The following is a 17,749-nucleotide window of genomic DNA, read 5'->3' as shown; positions in this document are numbered from 1 at the left end:
AAATCCTGATGATCTCCAGCGAGCCAAGCGCGAAAAAGGTTGGAGGGGTGTCTGAGATGCCTAAGGGTATCTCCGATCGGTCATCCGCCTTAGGACAGCTAAGTTATGTAACCTTATAGCAAATGCACCAATATTGACCACCTCATCGCTACTAGCCCACAACTATGCAGTACTCTACTGTATATTCCTATATCTGAACGCACCATAATCATATGAAATTATCTTCGAGTGAAGCGGTGGAGAAGAGCCGGTCACTGTATTGGAGTATTGGGGTATACATGTATGGACAGTTACAGGTATTGCATTTAGTGCTTATTTGTATTTTACCTTAAATTTGTTGGATAGCTAATAGCAATATATTGTAGCCTTCTACTGTAGTTAGATTGGTTCTCTTATATGAGGCAGTGGTTTGAGAGAGACCTGTGGTGCAAGATGCATGGCATGTTGCATGTACTTGTACATGTACGTTTGCAATGTGACTATTTAGGTAGAGCATTACATCGTCTAAGCGTCCAGATCAAGCCGGAGCAATTTTCCACCTGCAGACCCCACCACACACGAGTTCAATGCGTCTGCCAAGACATAACGGAAAGTCTGTAGAAACACTAACACGGAATGTTAACAGCCACTTATGTAGGGCCGACAGACCCAATTTTTCCCGACATCGGCAGTAAACTGCTCTCTTCGGATTAATGCGTTATTATTAATTGCCTTGCTCCAGTTAGAATGGGTGCCCAGTTGCAACCTCAACCTGTTCTTGCATGTTGCTAGTAAACTAGTGGGAAAGCCTCATAAATACCAGAATCTCTTCACCAGAAATGGCAAAAGGAAGAAAATAATAAATCGGTGGAGACACTGATTGATAAATTCACAAACCTTGGGATTACGAAACTTGGCGACTCAAGCGAGTAAGTAAAAAATGAAGATCCACTTGGCTTTTTTTATCTGATCCGCTGAGATTCTTCTCGGGCATATGGTACGTTAGGGTGGGCCGACAAGACTCTTGAAACATAAAGTCCGCATCCCTGCTCTTTTTTTCCTCCCTCCAAGCTTGGAAGCTCCTCTCTTTAAGCTCCTCTCTCCTTCTACCAAGGCTCGCCCTCTATACTATACTTTTTGAGGTTGATCTCATACCCTGTCATGGAGCCCATCAAGTCTGAGCTTCCCTTCTTTAACGAGGTGCCGCGCACCCAACCTCAGACCGGCCGCTCTCTGTTGCGGCCTACTCCAGCCGACGAGATGCACGACTTGCTCTGCGTGGGCTTCGGCCCGGCCTCGTTGGCCATCGGTATCGCCTTGAATGACGCCATGGACCCGGGCCTCGGCGCAAAGCAATCAAACTTCAAGCCCAAGGTCACCTTCCTCGAGAAGCAGAACCAGTTCGCCTGGCACTCAGGTATGCTGGTTCCGGGCTCGCGCATGCAGATTTCCTTCGTCAAGGACCTGGCTACCATGCGTGACCCCCGCTCCAGCTTCACATTCCTGAACTACCTCCACCACAAGAACCGCCTGATCCACTTCACCAACCTGGGCACGTTCCTACCAGCTCGTGTGGAGTTTGAGGATTACATGCGCTGGTGTGCCAAGCGCTTTGATAATGTGGTCAACTACGGCGAGGAGGTTGTCGAGGTTGTTCCTGGTCAGACTGATGCCCGTGGTGTTGTGGATTACTTCACCGTCGTGTCGCGTAACACTGGCACCGGTGAGATCACCTCGCGCAATGCTCGCAAGGTGGTGATTGCCATTGGCGGCAAGGCTAAGATGCCGCCTGGTTTCCCCCAGGACCCCCGCATCATGCACTCGTCCAAGTACTGCACGACCCTGCCTAAGATGCTGAACAACGATATGGCTCCTTATAACATTGCTGTTGTTGGCAGTGGTCAGTCGGCCGCTGAGATCTACCACGATTTGCACCGTCGCTACCCCAACTCGCGGACCACCCTTATTCTCCGGGACTCCGCTCTCCGCCCTAGTGATGACTCTCCCTTGTTTGTCTCTCTGTCTTCTGTTTTTTTTTTTTTTGTCGATCCATCTAACTAAATTTTGTTCAGTGTCAACGAAATCTTCAACCCCGAACGCGTCGACAAGTTCTACGGCATGTCCGCCGACGAGCGCAAGAAGCGCATCGCCACCGAAAAAGCAACCAACTACTCCGTCGTCCGCCTGGAACTCATCGAAGAAATCTACAACGACATGTACCTGCAGCGGGTCGAGAACCCTGACGAAACCCAATGGCAGCAGCGCATCCTGCCCGAGACCAAGGTTGCCCGCATCGAGCACCACAACCCTAGCAGCCGCATGCGCATCCACGTCAAGTCGGTCCAGAACGAGACCGAGGGCAAGGAGGTGCTAGATGTGGACGCCTTGATGGTAGCCACGGGTTACCTGCGTGATGCGCACGAGGAGATGCTCGAGCAGGTGCGCTCGCTCCGGCCCGCCGGTGCCGCGACGTGGAACCCGGGTCGTGATTACCGGGTTTCCCTGGACGGTGCCAAGGTCAGTGCCCAGGCTGGTATCTGGCTGCAGGGTTGCAATGAGAAGACCCACGGTCTGAGTGATTCTTTACTTTCGGTGCTTGCTGTCCGTGGTGGCGAGATGGTTTCCTCGGTCTTTGGCGAGCAGTTGGCTGGTACCGGCTTGGTGCAGGACACCCGGTTGCGCGCTATGCTCTGAAGCCTTGAGAGTGATCGTCTCGGATTGACTCCTTTTGGAAGGGATCCGAGACATTAAAAAGATATTTATCAAGGAGAGCTACGGCAGAATTGCTCTCCACGGCTTTGTTTGGTATATGATTCCCCCTCAGTTTTGGGTGAACATTAGATTTTCCCTTAAATTGATTCTGCATTAATGACAAGCTATTCCATTGCTTCAATTGCTTTAATATTTCCGTACAAATGTATAATAGATCTTCAGGTACCGATCAACATGGCCTGACACGGTGGAGTCATGGAAGTGAGCGGTTCCAGTTAGAGCAAAGTCGGCCTCGGCCGCAAATACCACGCCAACCGCGCTGAAATTTGACCAGCCGATCATTAAAAAAAAGTGAGGGCATGAAAAAGCAATTAAAACCTTGGCAGGCCAATTTCCTTTTTCCCCGAGATCAAATCAGATAATCTCAAGTGGGTCCTGCATGGATCAGATAACTGAAAACTTTTTATCTGATCAGAGACACTTGGAGGGGGGAGGGGGGTCAATTGGGCTGAGACACACAGTTCCAGGGTAACAATTAGGCCTGACCGTAATTCACCATCCCCATTTATATCGCATCTGGCACAAATCTCTCTAGTGGAGTGTGAGGCTGTTGTCTATCACCTGCCTAGTTGGTCCCTTAGCGAGATATGGAGCCCCGGGCTTACGTTGTTCGTACGGAGTCACTTGTACGTGTACATGTATATTGCTTATTCTGTCGTATTGTCAATTTCCTTTCTTTTTTTCTCTGATTGAGTTTCCACAAGCGAGGTCCATGTGTACGCTCTGTACTCCGTACGATGGGACCAGAGCCTAATCTCTGCCAACCCACTTGACCCGAGGTCGCGTAGGGTTCCCGAGGCCGAGATTAGATCCTTCAACGGAGCCAGTGTGTGTGTGTGTGTGTACTTGTACATCTGTAACTAACGTTAGTACACGTATAGTATAGTTTTCGGCGATATCGGATGTAAGTGGAAACCGCAATATTCCGAACTGTCACCTCGGAGACATGTCTTACCGTCCAGTCTTTTTCTGGTCTCCATTTCCCTGCCTTGCTTGCCCTGCTCAACTATGGATCCACGCCTGGTCTCGTGGAGAGTTCCATGTATGGAAATACAAGGTCGGAACTTGGAGCTGCGTTAGGTAGGTGACTTTCAGATTTTAGGCTCGGCTTGCCTAGCGCTAGGCGAGGCCCTGCATTGTTTGAACGGTGTATCAGATCAGGCCACCCTGGAACCTACATTAAGGCTGGGCCAGGACTTGCGCAGGCTCATCTTGGCTACATGGTGTATCTTTTTTTTTCAACCCCTGTTGCTTGTGGGGGTTGCCACATGCAATGCAGAATGCGTAGCTACATGGTAACAGAAGTACGGCCTAGACTCCATCAAGGTACTTGTATGAAACTTGTATCGTAAAGCCGAATGCTTTCAAGATGTACTCCGTGTACTCTGGGCCAATCGGGCTTCTTCGGACGAGACAGCGATTTTGGGTATATTTCCAGAAGGTTGGGCGTCTGAAGAAAATATCTTATCTGATGGTGGGGAGATCGGGACTATACATATTAGGTTGCAAAGATATCATTAATGTCCGACATCAACTGTACAGGTCTCTAAATGCAAACGCAAACGTTCGTGCCACGTGCCTAATAATGCAAACTCGAGATCTGCTGGGATATACGCCCTACAAATCCATAAAAACACAAGAATACAGATAACAGATAACAGATAACAGATGTCCAAGATCGTATCTTAGACCATGCGTTCGGGGTCCTCGGCTGCAACACTGCGGTAGTTCCCGCCCTCGGACCGGCTACCGGTGTGCATGCGCATCGGGGGTTCATACATGTCATGATAGTTCACCACTTCACCACCCAGCATGGCAGATCCAGACTGGCGCTTGCCAAAGAGAGGAGCTGGGTCACACCAAAAGTCGCGACAGTTGGTGAGGGGTCCGCGAGAGAAGGGGTTGCGGGGGCGAGCTGCTTGTGGTCCATCGCGGAGTCCATCCTTGGCGGTCGTCCAGAAGGTGTCGATTCCGAGGAGGGAGGACCATTGCTGGAGACAGCCACCTCTTGGGCGGGGTGCAGGGCCGCGGTTAAGGGCTGGGTTGGGGCCGGTGCCGGTGGCAGAGAGGCCGGCAGCTTCCATGGAGGTGGTTCCGGCTGTCATAGCTGAGGCAAAGGCCTGAGAGCTTGGGTAGGACCGGTCGATGTGGTGGCCTCGCATGTTCTCAGAGGTGGTCTGGTTGCGGGAGATTTGGACCAGTTGGACGGCGCACAGCATCGTGACCCAGACCAGCTGGAGGATGGTCCAGATGGTGAGAACCAGGGTGAAGGTGTCCCGGGAGACGTAGTCACATAGTGTGTCATTGATGACACTGCATGTGGCGCCAGTAGGGGCGGGAAGAGCATTGATGTCTGATTAGGGTTAGCTAAAAGTCAGGGTAGATGTCGTGGTACCACTCACAAGCAATCGTCAGCTGGACAAACAGGATGATGCCAACTTCGAGGGAGATGATATAGAGAACGAAATGACGGAGGTTGTTTGATCCCACGCAGTTGTCAATCCAGGGACAATGGCTGTTCAATAGTTAGTAAACAAGTCGACGTGTAAATCTCGGATCAAACACATACTGATCATGCTTCGCAACACAACGCCCGCAACGACGGCAGTGCTTGCTTCGGAGTGGCTTGCGAGACATGCAAGGAATGCAGAAGTTCTCCTCGTCGAACTTCCACTGCTCGAAGAGTTCCTTGACAACCTCTCTTTGTTGATTCCTGCTGCTAAGCTTCGGGACATAGCCAGGATCCTGTACCATAGCAAAGATGTAGAAATAGGCAGTGAGGCAGAAGAAGACAGCGAACAAGATGTTCAGAATCGGGTTAGAAGAGTAGGTCGCCGGCAGCACCTTGAAGGCATAACGGAACCCGACCCAGAACAACGTAGCTGCGAAGACACCAGCCAGATATGGCGTCTTTTGCAGGATTCGATATTCTGAAGGTCCCTTGTTCGCCACCTGCTGTGCCATATACTGCATACCAAACACGGTCACCAATGTAACAGGCACACTAATGAAGATTGCCAGATTACTTAACAACCAGATGGCCAACAGGATAGTCAAGAAGGGCCAGAGGAAGAAAAACTTGGCCATGAGGCTCTTGCTCCGCACGAAGCCCGACATGCCAAAAGGCACCACCTTCTGGCTGCCATCGGGATCATAGCCGCGCTCGTTGAGCGAGCGGTACCACACCCGCAAAGTGTTCATTTCCTGCGCCACAGTCGATGGGGACTTGCCATCCCGGGTTTGGGCGAATCGGTCGGCACCGAATTCAAGCAGCTTCAGGACACAGGGCATAGAGCCCTTTACCAGCGCCCAGTGGAGCGGTGTCAAGCCACCTTCGTCCACGGCATTCGCATTGGCGCCCCAGCGCAGGAACAAGTCCACACAAGCAGGATATCCCTTGTACGCGGCCCACATCAATCCAGTATGCCCTTGTTGATCAATAACGTCCACGGGGATCTCCTGGTGGAGAAGCAGGACAACCAGGAAAGCGTTGCCGTCGATGGTCGCGAGGTGGAGGATGTTGTAGCCTTGTACGTCCGTCAAAAGAGGGTCTCCTCCATTCTGGAGCAGCAGGTTGACAATGTAATAATGGCACCGCTGTGCTGCCCACATGGCTGGCGTCGCCACCGACTCTCCTCCCTTGGCGTTGACATCGGCTCCGGAGTCGAGTAGGAATTTACACATCGCATATTGGTTGTTGATAGCGGCCCACTATAAATAGGTGGTCAGTCAGTAAACATAGCTCCATGATTTGCGCAGTGCGCAACCTCATCGAAGAACGAACATGTAACGGGGTGATGCCCTCCTCATCTCGGTGGTTTGCGGTGAATTTCTTGGCCGCAAATAGATTCTGCATAGCACCAATCTCCCCCATCCGAGCCAACTGCATCACATCCTCCCCCAGAGGGATTGAACCCTTGGGGGGATCAGATCGCATGGGCTTCATCTCCACCTCGGTGTTCGAGGGGCTATTGGAGGCTGACGTGGCTCCGGAGTTTTGGCCGGGACTCGGGCCCCGAGATTCTGACGGTAGTGTTTTTGAAGACATCTCTGTCTAATGGCGATTATATCGGTAACAGTAACGAGGGACGCTGAAGTGCTGTCGGAAAAGGAGATGGAATCGATTCGGTACTGTTTAGACGCGGTGATCTAAGGGAACATCGCGATTCTCTCGGCGCATTCACAGATATCAAACAAGCAAATCCCCGGTGAGCAAAGATGCGAAACGGCGAGAAGGAAATGCCGAAGGGCGTCGTGTCGACAGGGCGAACTTTTTTGGGATGCGGTACCGTTTTGCGGAGACGCTAAACGCTAAGACTCCAGACTCCAAGACTTCTACTTGATACAGCACACACACACACGCGCTGTACAAAAGGTTGATGGGAAACTTCAAATTGGTCAAATTTGAGGGTGTTCCATCCAGTGTTGTCGAAACGTCCACGGTGTTTTCGATTACTCAGCCACACATAGGCAGCCGCATTTTGGCTTATTTTGGGTTGTCGCCCTGTTGATCTCAACTGCCGACTGTGGAGATCTCGATTGCGTAGGGCGTAGAGTCTTTTGGAGTGTGTCATGCTGATGTTCACTGGCTCTCGCTGTTTAATTTGAACCACATATATACTGTAGACATAGCAGCTATAGTTGCCGCCATAGATCATGGAAGGCAGTATACAGGGTCAATTGACGTATTCAGTTGACCACTTATCTCTCGCTGGGATCTTCCGCATACTACTAGTCGTTCTTTCCCATTGGTGATAGGCTTCTTCAATAGTTCCGGTCACAGATGTACATGTGCATAGTAGTGCAGCTCTCCGTCATTGGCGAGGTCAACAACACTCTCCTACAAGCTCCAAGTTCATAATGTCATTTGAAGCATAAAGACTGTTGGCAACTAGTCAGGAGATCAACTGGTTTTTGGGGAATCTCTGGGCTATCTAGGTAAACTATTCCTCAATAGTGAACTAATTTGACTGGTGTGTTTCATCCTTATTTATAGATCTATATTGACTATGAGTACGCAAAACAGAAGACTTGAGCGATTAAGATATACAGTAATGAAGGTATTCTATACATAATTCAACCACATACAGTCCTAGAGAATATAACGTCTCACATACAGAAACAAGTTGCTTGATATTTGCGATAGATCTCATTGAGTCGCGAGATTGGCGTCTCCCGAGCTCCCCACCTTATCGGGCCTCCATCCCCTAAACAACAAACATGGGAGACTCCCTCACCGACAGCATCCTATCAATTCTTAAAGAGCGAGATATCCTCGCTAAGCGCGATGCCATCGAGTCCGCGTTTGGCGGCGCTTCTGCCAACACGGAGTGGGCATTGAAACACCTCCGTCCCGAAACCCTGCTATCTAAAGAGGAACTGGCATTGTATGTATTTGGCTATTATATTGCGGTGCATTATCGGGCTATGAGCTTTCTTGCTACGATATTATGATATCAATCTCAGTATGAGTTTTTAAGCTAATTTGGACGTTCAGATACTCGAGACTCGAAGCCTCCGGCGCTCTCCAACCCATCCTTTGCAACCCCGACCTCCCTGCCGCGCGTCCTGTCCTCGAGGATGACCTCCGAAACGCGATCGAGTCCCTTGAGGCTTCTACGGTTACAATTCAGAAACAGACGGAGACTTTAAAGTTCCAGTGCGATAGTCTGAATAAGCAATTGGGACTAGCGATCAACTTAGAGCAACAGCGGAATCGAGACGTTGCTCGGTTGCGGAAGAAGCATGAAGGAGGGAGACAGAACACAACAATGGCGGTAGGTTGAGATCTGCTGCGCCGCATGGGAGCGTGTGACTGACTCGCGCAGGCCAGTGAGCTGTCCGACGAACTGGAGGTCAATTTCAAGAACGCGACGGACAAGTCGAGCACGGAAAGCAAGAGAATCCTTGCATCTCTGTCAACCCGGCTAAAGCAGGACGACAAGACCCTTGCTAGCTTAGAGTCTCTCGTGTCGGGTGTCAAATATCGTGGCAATGATGCATCCACGGTGACGCGTACGAATGACCTGAGTGCCATGCTGGCAGACTACGTTGCCGAGGAAATCCATTATCGGCTCGATCGACTCTACTTGGAGACGGTCCAGGCTGGGGGCACAGGTGCCAAGGCATCAGCAGGAGAGACCAGTGCTGCGCTCGAGGAAGAACTCGAGTCTCTATACCCCGAGATTGGGATATTGGCCGAAATGTCGATCAGGCAGCAGTTCAGCGAGCCAATCCTTAGAGAGCTTCTGAATGAACATGGCAAGCTGCGAATGGCGTCGCAAGAGAGTTTGGAGCAGGTACAGTGCTCCTGCGCATTCGGAGAAGGAAGAGCTAAAACATCGTTAGGCACTCGACACACTGATCGAAATGACATTGTCCAAGCAGGATCTCACGAAGCAGATGGCAGACAGGTTGTCATCTTCCGTGCTTTTGGACCAATTAGCCGCCCTATATCAAATTGAAGCCGGTGAAATCGTCACACAGCCCTCTTCACGGAGAGATTCACTGCGCCGCCGATCTTTGCAGCCAGGTCTTCTGCTTACGGCTAAAGTTCCTGCAGCGCCTACAATTGACCAACCTGCCCTAGGAAGTATTTTGCGACGTGTTGGTGTGATTTCCGAATCTGTACTCCGGCCAAAAGACAACGGCGGCAACGGCGGGATCAGTGACCTTCACGAAAAACGAATTCAAATGTCCGAAACGCTTGGTAATCTCAAGGGCGCAGTCGATTCTCCTGTGCTGGTTCACTTATCGCCATCCGATAGCGCATCCCAGCTCCTTCGGTCTGCCTTGACTGCCAGCTGTCATTATGAAACATCGCTGCATAGCACACCCGAGGAACAAAGGATTTTAGACCTCGAGAGTGAGGTAGTGAGGCTACAAACCGGGATCCAGGGCCTGAACATGGATATTCTGCATCAGCGTGACAAAATCCAGGACAGGGTTCTTCAAAGGTGGACCTAGATGATGCAGTATTGTTAACCCAACACGGCAAGATGGGGCACGCCTTCTATAATGGGGTTCACGTTGTAAATCGTTGGTCCTGACGTGATGTTGGTGACAGTAGCGCCTTTCGCGCCGCCAAAAGCTGCACCTCTGAGTGGACAATCAATTGTGGCAGTGTGGCTGTTCCATGTAACATACAAAGGAATTCATCTCGGGGAGACTTGAGCATCGGGTGCCCGATGCGCAGTGAACATTCACCTTCAATGAAGTAATGGAGATCCAAGTGTAATTCCATAGGGTTTAGATATGATTCCCGCTGCAAGCCATACAGGGCGTGGCTCATGTCGTGCATCTCCTACGTCGCACGTCCCTTTCGGACTGGAAGAGAACCCGTATAGATGGATCTATATCAGACTCTCTTATATAGACAGATCATTCCCATAAAATTTTAGAGTTACTTAACGTAGTCCAACCCACCTAGGATGTTGACCTTGTCACCCGATATTGGGCGATTCCCCATGACTTTCACCTGCGCCCCCTGTGACTAAAGGCGTATCAGCCACCATATATCATCTTTATAGCTTCAAGTATGAGCGATGCCCCTGTTATGGACGTGTTGCTGCCTGTGTCCTTGTGAATCTGCCTCGAGTTCATTCTAGCTATAAAGTCTCTATGCCCTCGTGTTGTTTGATGCTATACCTCACGAGTCTTGTTTTTGAGTCTTTGAATTTATTTCGAGTCTACTTTGTTCGACTCTATGAATATACAATACACATTCTATTCTCAGCATTCTGCACACAACAAGTACCGGCTTTATGTCTTTCATTCGTTATATACTTAGACGAGCCTCGAATAGGCAGTTTGAAGTTCGTACCCCTTCGCATTTATTTCTGTCTACTATAGCTGTGTTTCTCATCAGCTCTTGTTTCGAGTTTCTCTTTGCCCACAGAGTCATTGTTTTGATGACCCATTTACTTGGACTGACACCATGCGTTTTCAATATTGAAGATCAAGGCCAACAGCTAACCTCAGCATAGATGGATTATTTCACGAATAAACACGGATTGTATCGAAAACCTCGAAGATACGACTGCTACCCTTCACCTGATTACGGTGACCACTGGTCACCCCCAGACTACTCACACGAGAGCGCCGATACATTCTGGGCCCGAGGAAAGCGTTACCGCCACAGAAATACTTGTAACACGGACAACTTTGACAGTGGCATGCCCTTCTCCAGTGGCATGCCATACCCATCCGAGCCATCCAAATATAGAAGAGTCCATTCATATGCTCAGGGACGCCCAGCAGGGTACAAACCCGGATCTCGGTCAGATGTCACATACATCGATCCCGATACACACAGGGATAGAAGACCAGCTCGAGAAAGTCGACCTCGACCTCGGCCTCAACTCCGAGAACATTCGTATGAAAGGTGTCGTCCGGCCACTCAGTCTGCCGATCCATCACTCGACTCATCAACCGATGAGCCCGAGATCATAGAAAGGGCGCCAAAGCCGCACAAGCAAGCTCGGTTTGCAGAACCATCCACACCCCGAGCCAGACAAACTCGTTCAAGCTCTCCCGTCGATGAGAGAAGACCACCTTGTGCTGGGCGAAGGATGCCATCGGGTTATTCCACTGGTTCGGGGATCCCCGAGCGGGCGCGAATGCCGTACAGCCGGGGCCCAGCATGTCCACGTACGTCTGCGGGTGAGCGCCAGCGAAGGCTCTATTCAATAACCCCTTTCTCACCTCGAATGCAGGTTCATGAGCGCCAGCGCAGAATGTATTCATATACCCTCGAGCCGACTCGGGAGACACATCGCACCGAGACTCGGGCTTCTGAGATGCCTGATATGATTCGGGATGGTTATAAGTCCATCAGTCGCCGAGCTCGACAGACATGCTACATGGGGCGGTATGCATTGGGATATGATGACAACTGCCCTTGCACCGAGTGCAGGCCGTGAGAAATCACGAATTGGCCTTTTGGTCAACACAATGCCTGTTTTTTGAATTTCAGGAAGAAGAAACAAAGGAAAACAGAACAAAAACGCGATCCCAAAACAAAGGGTCCGAAGTCCGAAGAAAAGAAGAGAGAAGGAAGAGGCGAATACGTTTATAGTCGGTTAAAGGCGCTTATCGGAATGCATCAATACCCCCTGGGACAGCACGGAGTAAAGGTCAAGGTATATGAAGTTTGGGTTTATGAGGAGTTATTGGCTATTGTTTACTGCTGTTATTGTCATGTACATAAGTTACTCTGCCACTCTTCACTACCCATAGTTGGATCAAAGCATCAAAGTGATGCAATGCTGATAACTTATCTTTGCCCCTGGAAACATTCAACTTTCTCAAACCTGCTTGAACTAGTCTAGACTAACGGCAATGTGAGAACTTCAATCTCACATTCCTGCTTTGCTTCTACTTTGCTTCCAAGTACTCCTGTGTCCTATCCTCCCCCGCTATATTCCACTCACCTCCATCCCTCCTCTCCTCCCCGTGATCACATATCGCCACGAGACCGAGACCACCACCTCCTATTCCGCGTCAGAAAATGAGATATCCAGTCGCGGAGCCATCATTCACAAGGCTCAGGTGCACTCTCTCGCTCGCATTCCCAACCCACGCAGCCTGCGCGCAATGAACATCCTGGCCAAAATGGCCGCCGTCACACAAACGGAGTGCATGCCCGATGACACAGACGCCGACACCGACACGCGCGAGAATACGAATGTGAACGTGGACGTGAATGCGACTGTGCGCCCGGCGCTCGCCATGCTGAATCTCGACTCGCCGGACGGTGTGATCGGGGACGCTGATCATGCTGATTCGCCGCGGAACCACGCCGCTGCCGTGTTTGGCATTTCGCCTGAGGCTGCAGTTCACCTGCTTTGCTTTAATGTTGAAGCTCTGGGTGCTCGGTATATTGATAAGCCTTCAGGGACGGATGGGTTGAATTCGCATAGCTCTACGCCGCTGGAGTGTGAGACGCCTGTGGGTGAGGGTCAGCTGGGCGTGCAGTCGATCGGGTTGCATGTGAATGATCCTAATGACTTGCCTAACCCGGCACGCGCGACTGAGGAGGCGGTTCAGTTGGCTATTCTGGCCAAGAAGTTTCTTTCCAAGAAGGTTCCTGCATTTCCTTTGAAGGAGTATCTGCTGAGGTTGCATAAGTATTGTCCTATGTCTACGGCGGTGTATCTCGCGGCCAGCGTGTATATATCTAAGATGACCTTGGATGAGAATGTTCTGAGGGTAATGCCGAGGAATGTGCATAGGTTGGTGCTTGCTGGTATCTGGGTTGCATCCAAGGCCTTGGAGGACTTGAAGTATTCGCATAGCCGGGTTGCTAAAGTCGGTGGTGTCTCTGAACAGGAACTGTCGAAACTGGAGATCAGTTTTTGTTTCTTAGCCAACTTTGAGTTGCGGGTTGATGCACAGATGCTTCTGAATGAGACCTTGCGCTTCAAGTCTCCTGAATAGCATTGGAGATCATGTTCACTTTGTGGTTCAATATAGGTGTGGTTATCTAGGCACGGTCTTCAGACGGCATTTATCCCAGGACTTTTGTCCAAATCTATAGATTTCAGACATTAATATTCATGGTATATTGGAGCAATCTCATTTTGAAATGTATCAAACAAATTCGATTGGTGGTCTCGATCCCTGTTAATACTGGTTCGTCGAGGCAATTTCCACTCCAGGATAGTACCAAGTGCAAACAGCAACGATGAAATACACCAAGACACAAAGAGCTCCTTCGAGGTAATTGGACTTGCCATCTCGCAAGAAATTACCGACAACCAGAATCGACAGAACAAGGAGAACAACCATGAAGATTTCAAAGTTCAGACTCATCTCCTTGTCCATTCCCCAGCCGACAATGACGGTAAGTGGTGCATTCAGCAGTGCAGTCTGGATAGAAGGGCCCAGGCAGTGGAAGAGTGCAAAGTTGATCTGGTTGTCCCAGGCTTCATCAACAGCAGTAAGATGTTCCGCAGCCTTTTCGACCAGCGGGACAAGGATCAACCCGAGGAAGTTATCCGAGACACCACGAGCCACAATGTACTCGATTTCTTGGACCAGGAACACGGCGGACATACAAACACAAGTCAGGGCAAATGCAATGGCAAGGAAGCACTCGATCAATGTGAGCTTAGCCCTGGCGCGTTCCTCGTGTCTGTCTTCATCGTTATCTTCGTCTGCCGCTAGGACTTCGTCGAAGATGGAGTTGTGGCTGTGAAGATTAAAGACCAGGTAGCTATTGGGGTCAGTAATGGTTTTCTATGCATAAATCAACAGTCACTCACGTCAAAAATGCCACGAGAAGAATAACCGAAGTGGCACGACTGATTGTCAGAGCATAATCACCTAAGTCGTCAAGTGTGAACTCTTCATTGACACTTCCACGCAGCGCCGAGTAGAAAGCACTAGGAATCAAAAGTCCAAAGCCTGCGACAAGCAGCAGTCCAGTACCGACCTCGCTGACTGCTTCGTGGAAGACTTGCTCCTCGCGTCGGATGCCACCAACAAAGAAACACATGCCTAGACAAAGCAGGAGGTTTGCCATGATGGAGCCAAGGATAGCGGCCTGGATAACGGGGATCAGATCGACATGGTCTGTTCGGTTATGGTTATGCAATAGGACCATGAATAGGACAAGTTCCACCACGGAGCTTAGTGTCGTTTCAACCAAGATGCCCAGCATCTTGGGTAATTTCTTGGCTAGCTCTCCACCTGCGAAGCCGAGTAAGTTTGCCGAGGGCACCATGGCGATGTAGTTGAGACTGAAAATCCAGACATGAAGGTCGGGTCGAGCAAAGTGTATAGCGATAGCGGCAGGGACAAAAGGCCAAAGAATGTTCACCACCATTGACAGTGTGCAGACACTCCTGAAGCATACTTTGAGGAGATGCCATGGGTGTATTCCAGTCCGACCGCTCTCTCCTGCAGATTTGACACGAAAGAGGCCATATCGTCGTTTGGAACTGGTCGAGTTGGTAGGCAATATCGAGTTACCCTGCGAGGTCTTTTCTTTCACTGTTTTCGATCCATCACCATTCCCGCGGAGGCGCAGATCTGTTTTTTGGTCGTTGGCTGACCTAACTGAGCCCATGATCACAGAGCTCGAGGCTACTGTCTGGGTAAGGACGGTACCAGACCGAGAAGCGACCAAATGATATAAGAGAGGTTGGATTTGAAATAAACGCTTGACAGAGAGGAAAAAATCGAGAAAAGAACGCTGCAAGGACAAGGATTTTATGCTGAGGGTAAGAAAAATGCAAAGAAAGATTGGGGGATAGCAGGGACTATACAGCTCTAGCCCGTACGAAAGGAGGCAACGAAAACAACCACAACTGTGGGATGAGCTGGCAGGCCGCATAGCCAATCAGCCTTTAAATGATCGAGAGCAATGGATCAGGGATGGAGCATCTCTCGAGCCAGGAGGTCTTGGCGCATCCAGCCACGATGTACAGCTGCGCCATGACGATCGTATTCAGCTTTCCTGTGGCGACTTGGGCTCCCAAAGGGGCTCCCAACCTCTAGTCACAGTAAATAACTGGCATCCTGGCAGCTTTGGCATGCTAAAGATGAAACTCCAAGGTGTCCTGTATGTAGATTGGTGTGGGGAATGGCATGTCCCAAAGCTGTGCACAGCCACGGTCTTGGCTCTGCAGAAATCGCTCAACCTAGCGCATCATTTCCTAGAGAGTGTGAAAAGACTTGTGCAGGAAGAGCTTGATTTAGCTTGATTTTTTTGCTGAATTATTGGAGTAAAGTGGGCAATGTGGATAGAGATCGTCGTGCATGTAGAAGAGAGATCGGTTGAATCGGTAAAGCAAGTTTTAAGTGCGGTGTGCGGAGGAGCAGACTAAGTCATGTGCTTAGGCCCTAGAGACTTGTGATTTGCTGTATATTCTCATCTACAGTATGACTTATAGAATATTTCACAGTACAGTGTGAATTTATATGTGTTTGTGGACCTCAACTTAATTCCGAATGCAATTTGACCTGTCCTCTGTTTATATACATGCGATCTTCCTACATATGCAGAGTCCGTAACTCGGAGTTAAATTATAGACAAATATACATGTACCCATATAGTTAGCTCTTCCTATATCCTATTGTCCTATACTTATATATCTACTTCCATTCTTATATACTGCAAAGCACAACAGATGTAGATTAGATGGGTCCACCGGCGGCTATCATCGGGCGGGGCGTAAAAAACGGAAGTCTTCAACTTTTTACTTCTTACAACCTCACTTCCTTTTGCTCCGGGTAGTGACCTTCATATTCATAATGTCTTCTACTACCTTCAACCCACCGGTGGCTCTGGATGCCATCACCCAGCAGATTGGCAACACACCCCTTGTTCGCCTGAACCGTCTGCCCCGCAGCCTTGGAATCGATGCCACCGTTTACGCCAAATTGGAATACTTCAATGCCGGTGGCAGTGTTAAGGATCGCATTGCCTTGCGCATGATTGAGGAAGCCGAGCGAGAGGGTCGTATCAAGCCTGGTGACACTCTCATCGAGCCTACCAGTGGCAACACGTTCGTTTTTTCTCTATGGTGTGATTCGGGGTGCTAATTATGACTTAGTGGTATTGGCCTGGCGCTGGTTGGTGCTGTTAAGGGTATGATTATACTAATTTGATCATGCTATAATTTGTACTGATATGATTGTTGCAGGCTACAAGACCATCATCACCCTCCCCGAGAAGATGTCCGCCGAGAAAGTCGCCGTCCTGCGCGCCTTGAACGCCACGATCATCCGTACCCCCAATGAGGCCGCCTACGACTCGCCCGAGTCCCACATTGGTGTCGCCAAGCGTCTCGAGAAGGAATTGCCCAATGCCCACATTTTGGACCAGTACGGCAACGTGAACAACCCTTTGGCCCACGAGCTCGGTACCGCCGAGGAGATCTGGAACCAGACCAATGGCCAGATCAAGGCTATTGTCGCTGGCGCAGGAACTGGTGGTACCATCACTGGTCTTGCTCGCGGTCTTAAGAAGCACAACGCCGATATCAAGGTGATCGCCGCCGATCCCTTCGGTTCCATTTTGGCTTTGCCTAGCACCCTCAACGATGCTCGCGCCAACGAGCCCTACAAGGTTGAGGGCATTGGATATGATTTCATTCCCGATGTTCTTGACCGGGAGGCTGTGGACCACTGGTACAAGACTGCCGATAAGGAGTCTTTCAAGTTCTCTCGCCAATTGATTGCCCAGGAGGGTCTGCTGGTTGGTGGTAGCAGTGGCAGTGCCATTGCTGCTCTCGTCAAGGCCAACGAGGAACACAAATTCTCCAAGGACGACGTTCTGGTTGTGGTGCTCCCCGACAGCATCAGAAGTTACCTCACCAAGGTAAGATCGGATGAATGCAACATGCAACCTCAAAGGACATTATACTGACTACTTCCAGTTCGCTGATGATGACTGGCTCGCCGCCAACGACCTGCTCCCCCAACTCCCCGCTGAAGTTGCCACGACAACTGAGATCGAGCCCGAGTCCAACCCTCTGGCCGATGCCAAGGTCAGCGCTCTGCGCCTGAAGCCCATTACCACCGTCACATCCAGCTCGCCCTGCGAGACTGCCATTGAAATCATGCGCGACAGAGGCTTCGACCAGCTTCCCGTCCTTGCCCCCTCCGGCCGCAAGCTCGTTGGTCTCGTCACTCTGGGTAACGTGCTCAGCCGACTGACTCACGGCCGTGCCTCCGGCCAAAGCCCTGTCGCCGATGTTATGTTTGACTTCTCCAAGATTTCCGAGGTTGTCACCGATCCCCGTGATCTCGGCAAGGGCAAGGACATCGTTAAGCCCCAGGCTCGCAGCCGTAGCTTCATTGAGATCACTATGGATACCCCTCTCAGTGTGCTGAACCGCTTTTTCGAGTGGAACAGTGCCGCTGTCGTTACTGAGAAGGATGAGAGCGGTGCTATGAAGCCTCTGGCCGTTGTCACCAAGGTCGATCTTCTCACCTGGATGCTGCACCAGAGCAAGGCGAACAAGGCCTAGATTGCTTTTGATCGGATAGA

The 17,749-nt window shown here is 50.4% G+C and overlaps 6 protein-coding genes across 6 annotated transcripts; 4 read left to right on the top strand and 2 right to left on the bottom strand.

Moving 5' to 3' along the window:
• Window positions 1-1,140: 1,140 nt before the first annotated feature.
• Window positions 1,141-2,673, top strand: N7508_010033 (uncharacterized protein; the record flags this gene model as incomplete). The annotated part of the gene is made up of 2 exons (XM_058468093.1): window positions 1,141-1,988; window positions 2,052-2,673. The coding sequence occupies 2 exons, from the start codon at window positions 1,141-1,143 to the stop codon at window positions 2,671-2,673; spliced, it is 1,470 nt and encodes a 489-aa protein (XP_058315939.1).
• Window positions 2,674-4,436: 1,763 nt separating this feature from the next.
• Window positions 4,437-6,799, bottom strand: N7508_010032 (ankyrin repeat domain-containing DHHC palmitoyltransferase family protein; the record flags this gene model as incomplete). The annotated part of the gene is made up of 4 exons (XM_058468092.1): window positions 4,437-5,104; window positions 5,154-5,266; window positions 5,321-6,462; window positions 6,536-6,799. 4 exons carry the CDS (start codon window positions 6,797-6,799, stop codon window positions 4,437-4,439), a joined length of 2,187 nt encoding a protein of 728 aa, XP_058315938.1.
• A 1,172-nt stretch (window positions 6,800-7,971) lies between these two features.
• Window positions 7,972-9,717, top strand: N7508_010031 (uncharacterized protein; the record flags this gene model as incomplete). The annotated part of the gene is made up of 4 exons (XM_058468091.1): window positions 7,972-8,138; window positions 8,249-8,528; window positions 8,580-9,050; window positions 9,100-9,717. The coding sequence occupies 4 exons, from the start codon at window positions 7,972-7,974 to the stop codon at window positions 9,715-9,717; spliced, it is 1,536 nt and encodes a 511-aa protein (XP_058315937.1).
• A 1,675-nt stretch (window positions 9,718-11,392) lies between these two features.
• Window positions 11,393-13,188, top strand: N7508_010030 (putative cyclin-dependent protein kinase complex component; the record flags this gene model as incomplete). Its single annotated transcript, XM_058468090.1, has 2 exons — window positions 11,393-11,400; window positions 12,273-13,188. 2 exons carry the CDS (start codon window positions 11,393-11,395, stop codon window positions 13,186-13,188), a joined length of 924 nt encoding a protein of 307 aa, XP_058315936.1.
• A 186-nt stretch (window positions 13,189-13,374) lies between these two features.
• N7508_010029 (hydrogen/calcium exchanger domain-containing protein) lies at window positions 13,375-14,821 on the bottom strand (the record flags this gene model as incomplete). Its single annotated transcript, XM_058468089.1, has 2 exons — window positions 13,375-13,966; window positions 14,016-14,821. 2 exons carry the CDS (start codon window positions 14,819-14,821, stop codon window positions 13,375-13,377), a joined length of 1,398 nt encoding a protein of 465 aa, XP_058315935.1.
• Window positions 14,822-16,008: 1,187 nt separating this feature from the next.
• Window positions 16,009-17,729, top strand: N7508_010028 (cystathionine beta-synthase CYS4; the record flags this gene model as incomplete). The annotated part of the gene is made up of 4 exons (XM_058468088.1): window positions 16,009-16,262; window positions 16,311-16,345; window positions 16,401-17,077; window positions 17,136-17,729. The coding sequence occupies 4 exons, from the start codon at window positions 16,009-16,011 to the stop codon at window positions 17,727-17,729; spliced, it is 1,560 nt and encodes a 519-aa protein (XP_058315934.1).
• Between the last annotated feature and the right edge of the window lie 20 nt (window positions 17,730-17,749).

The sequence above is a fragment of the Penicillium antarcticum genome (assembly GCF_028974205.1).
Source record: "Penicillium antarcticum strain IBT 31339 chromosome Unknown utg000009l_segment0_segment0, whole genome shotgun sequence".
Taxonomy (NCBI): domain Eukaryota; kingdom Fungi; phylum Ascomycota; class Eurotiomycetes; order Eurotiales; family Aspergillaceae; genus Penicillium; species Penicillium antarcticum.
Note: the sequence above shows the minus strand (reverse complement) of the source record. Positions and strands in the feature narration are given on the sequence as shown.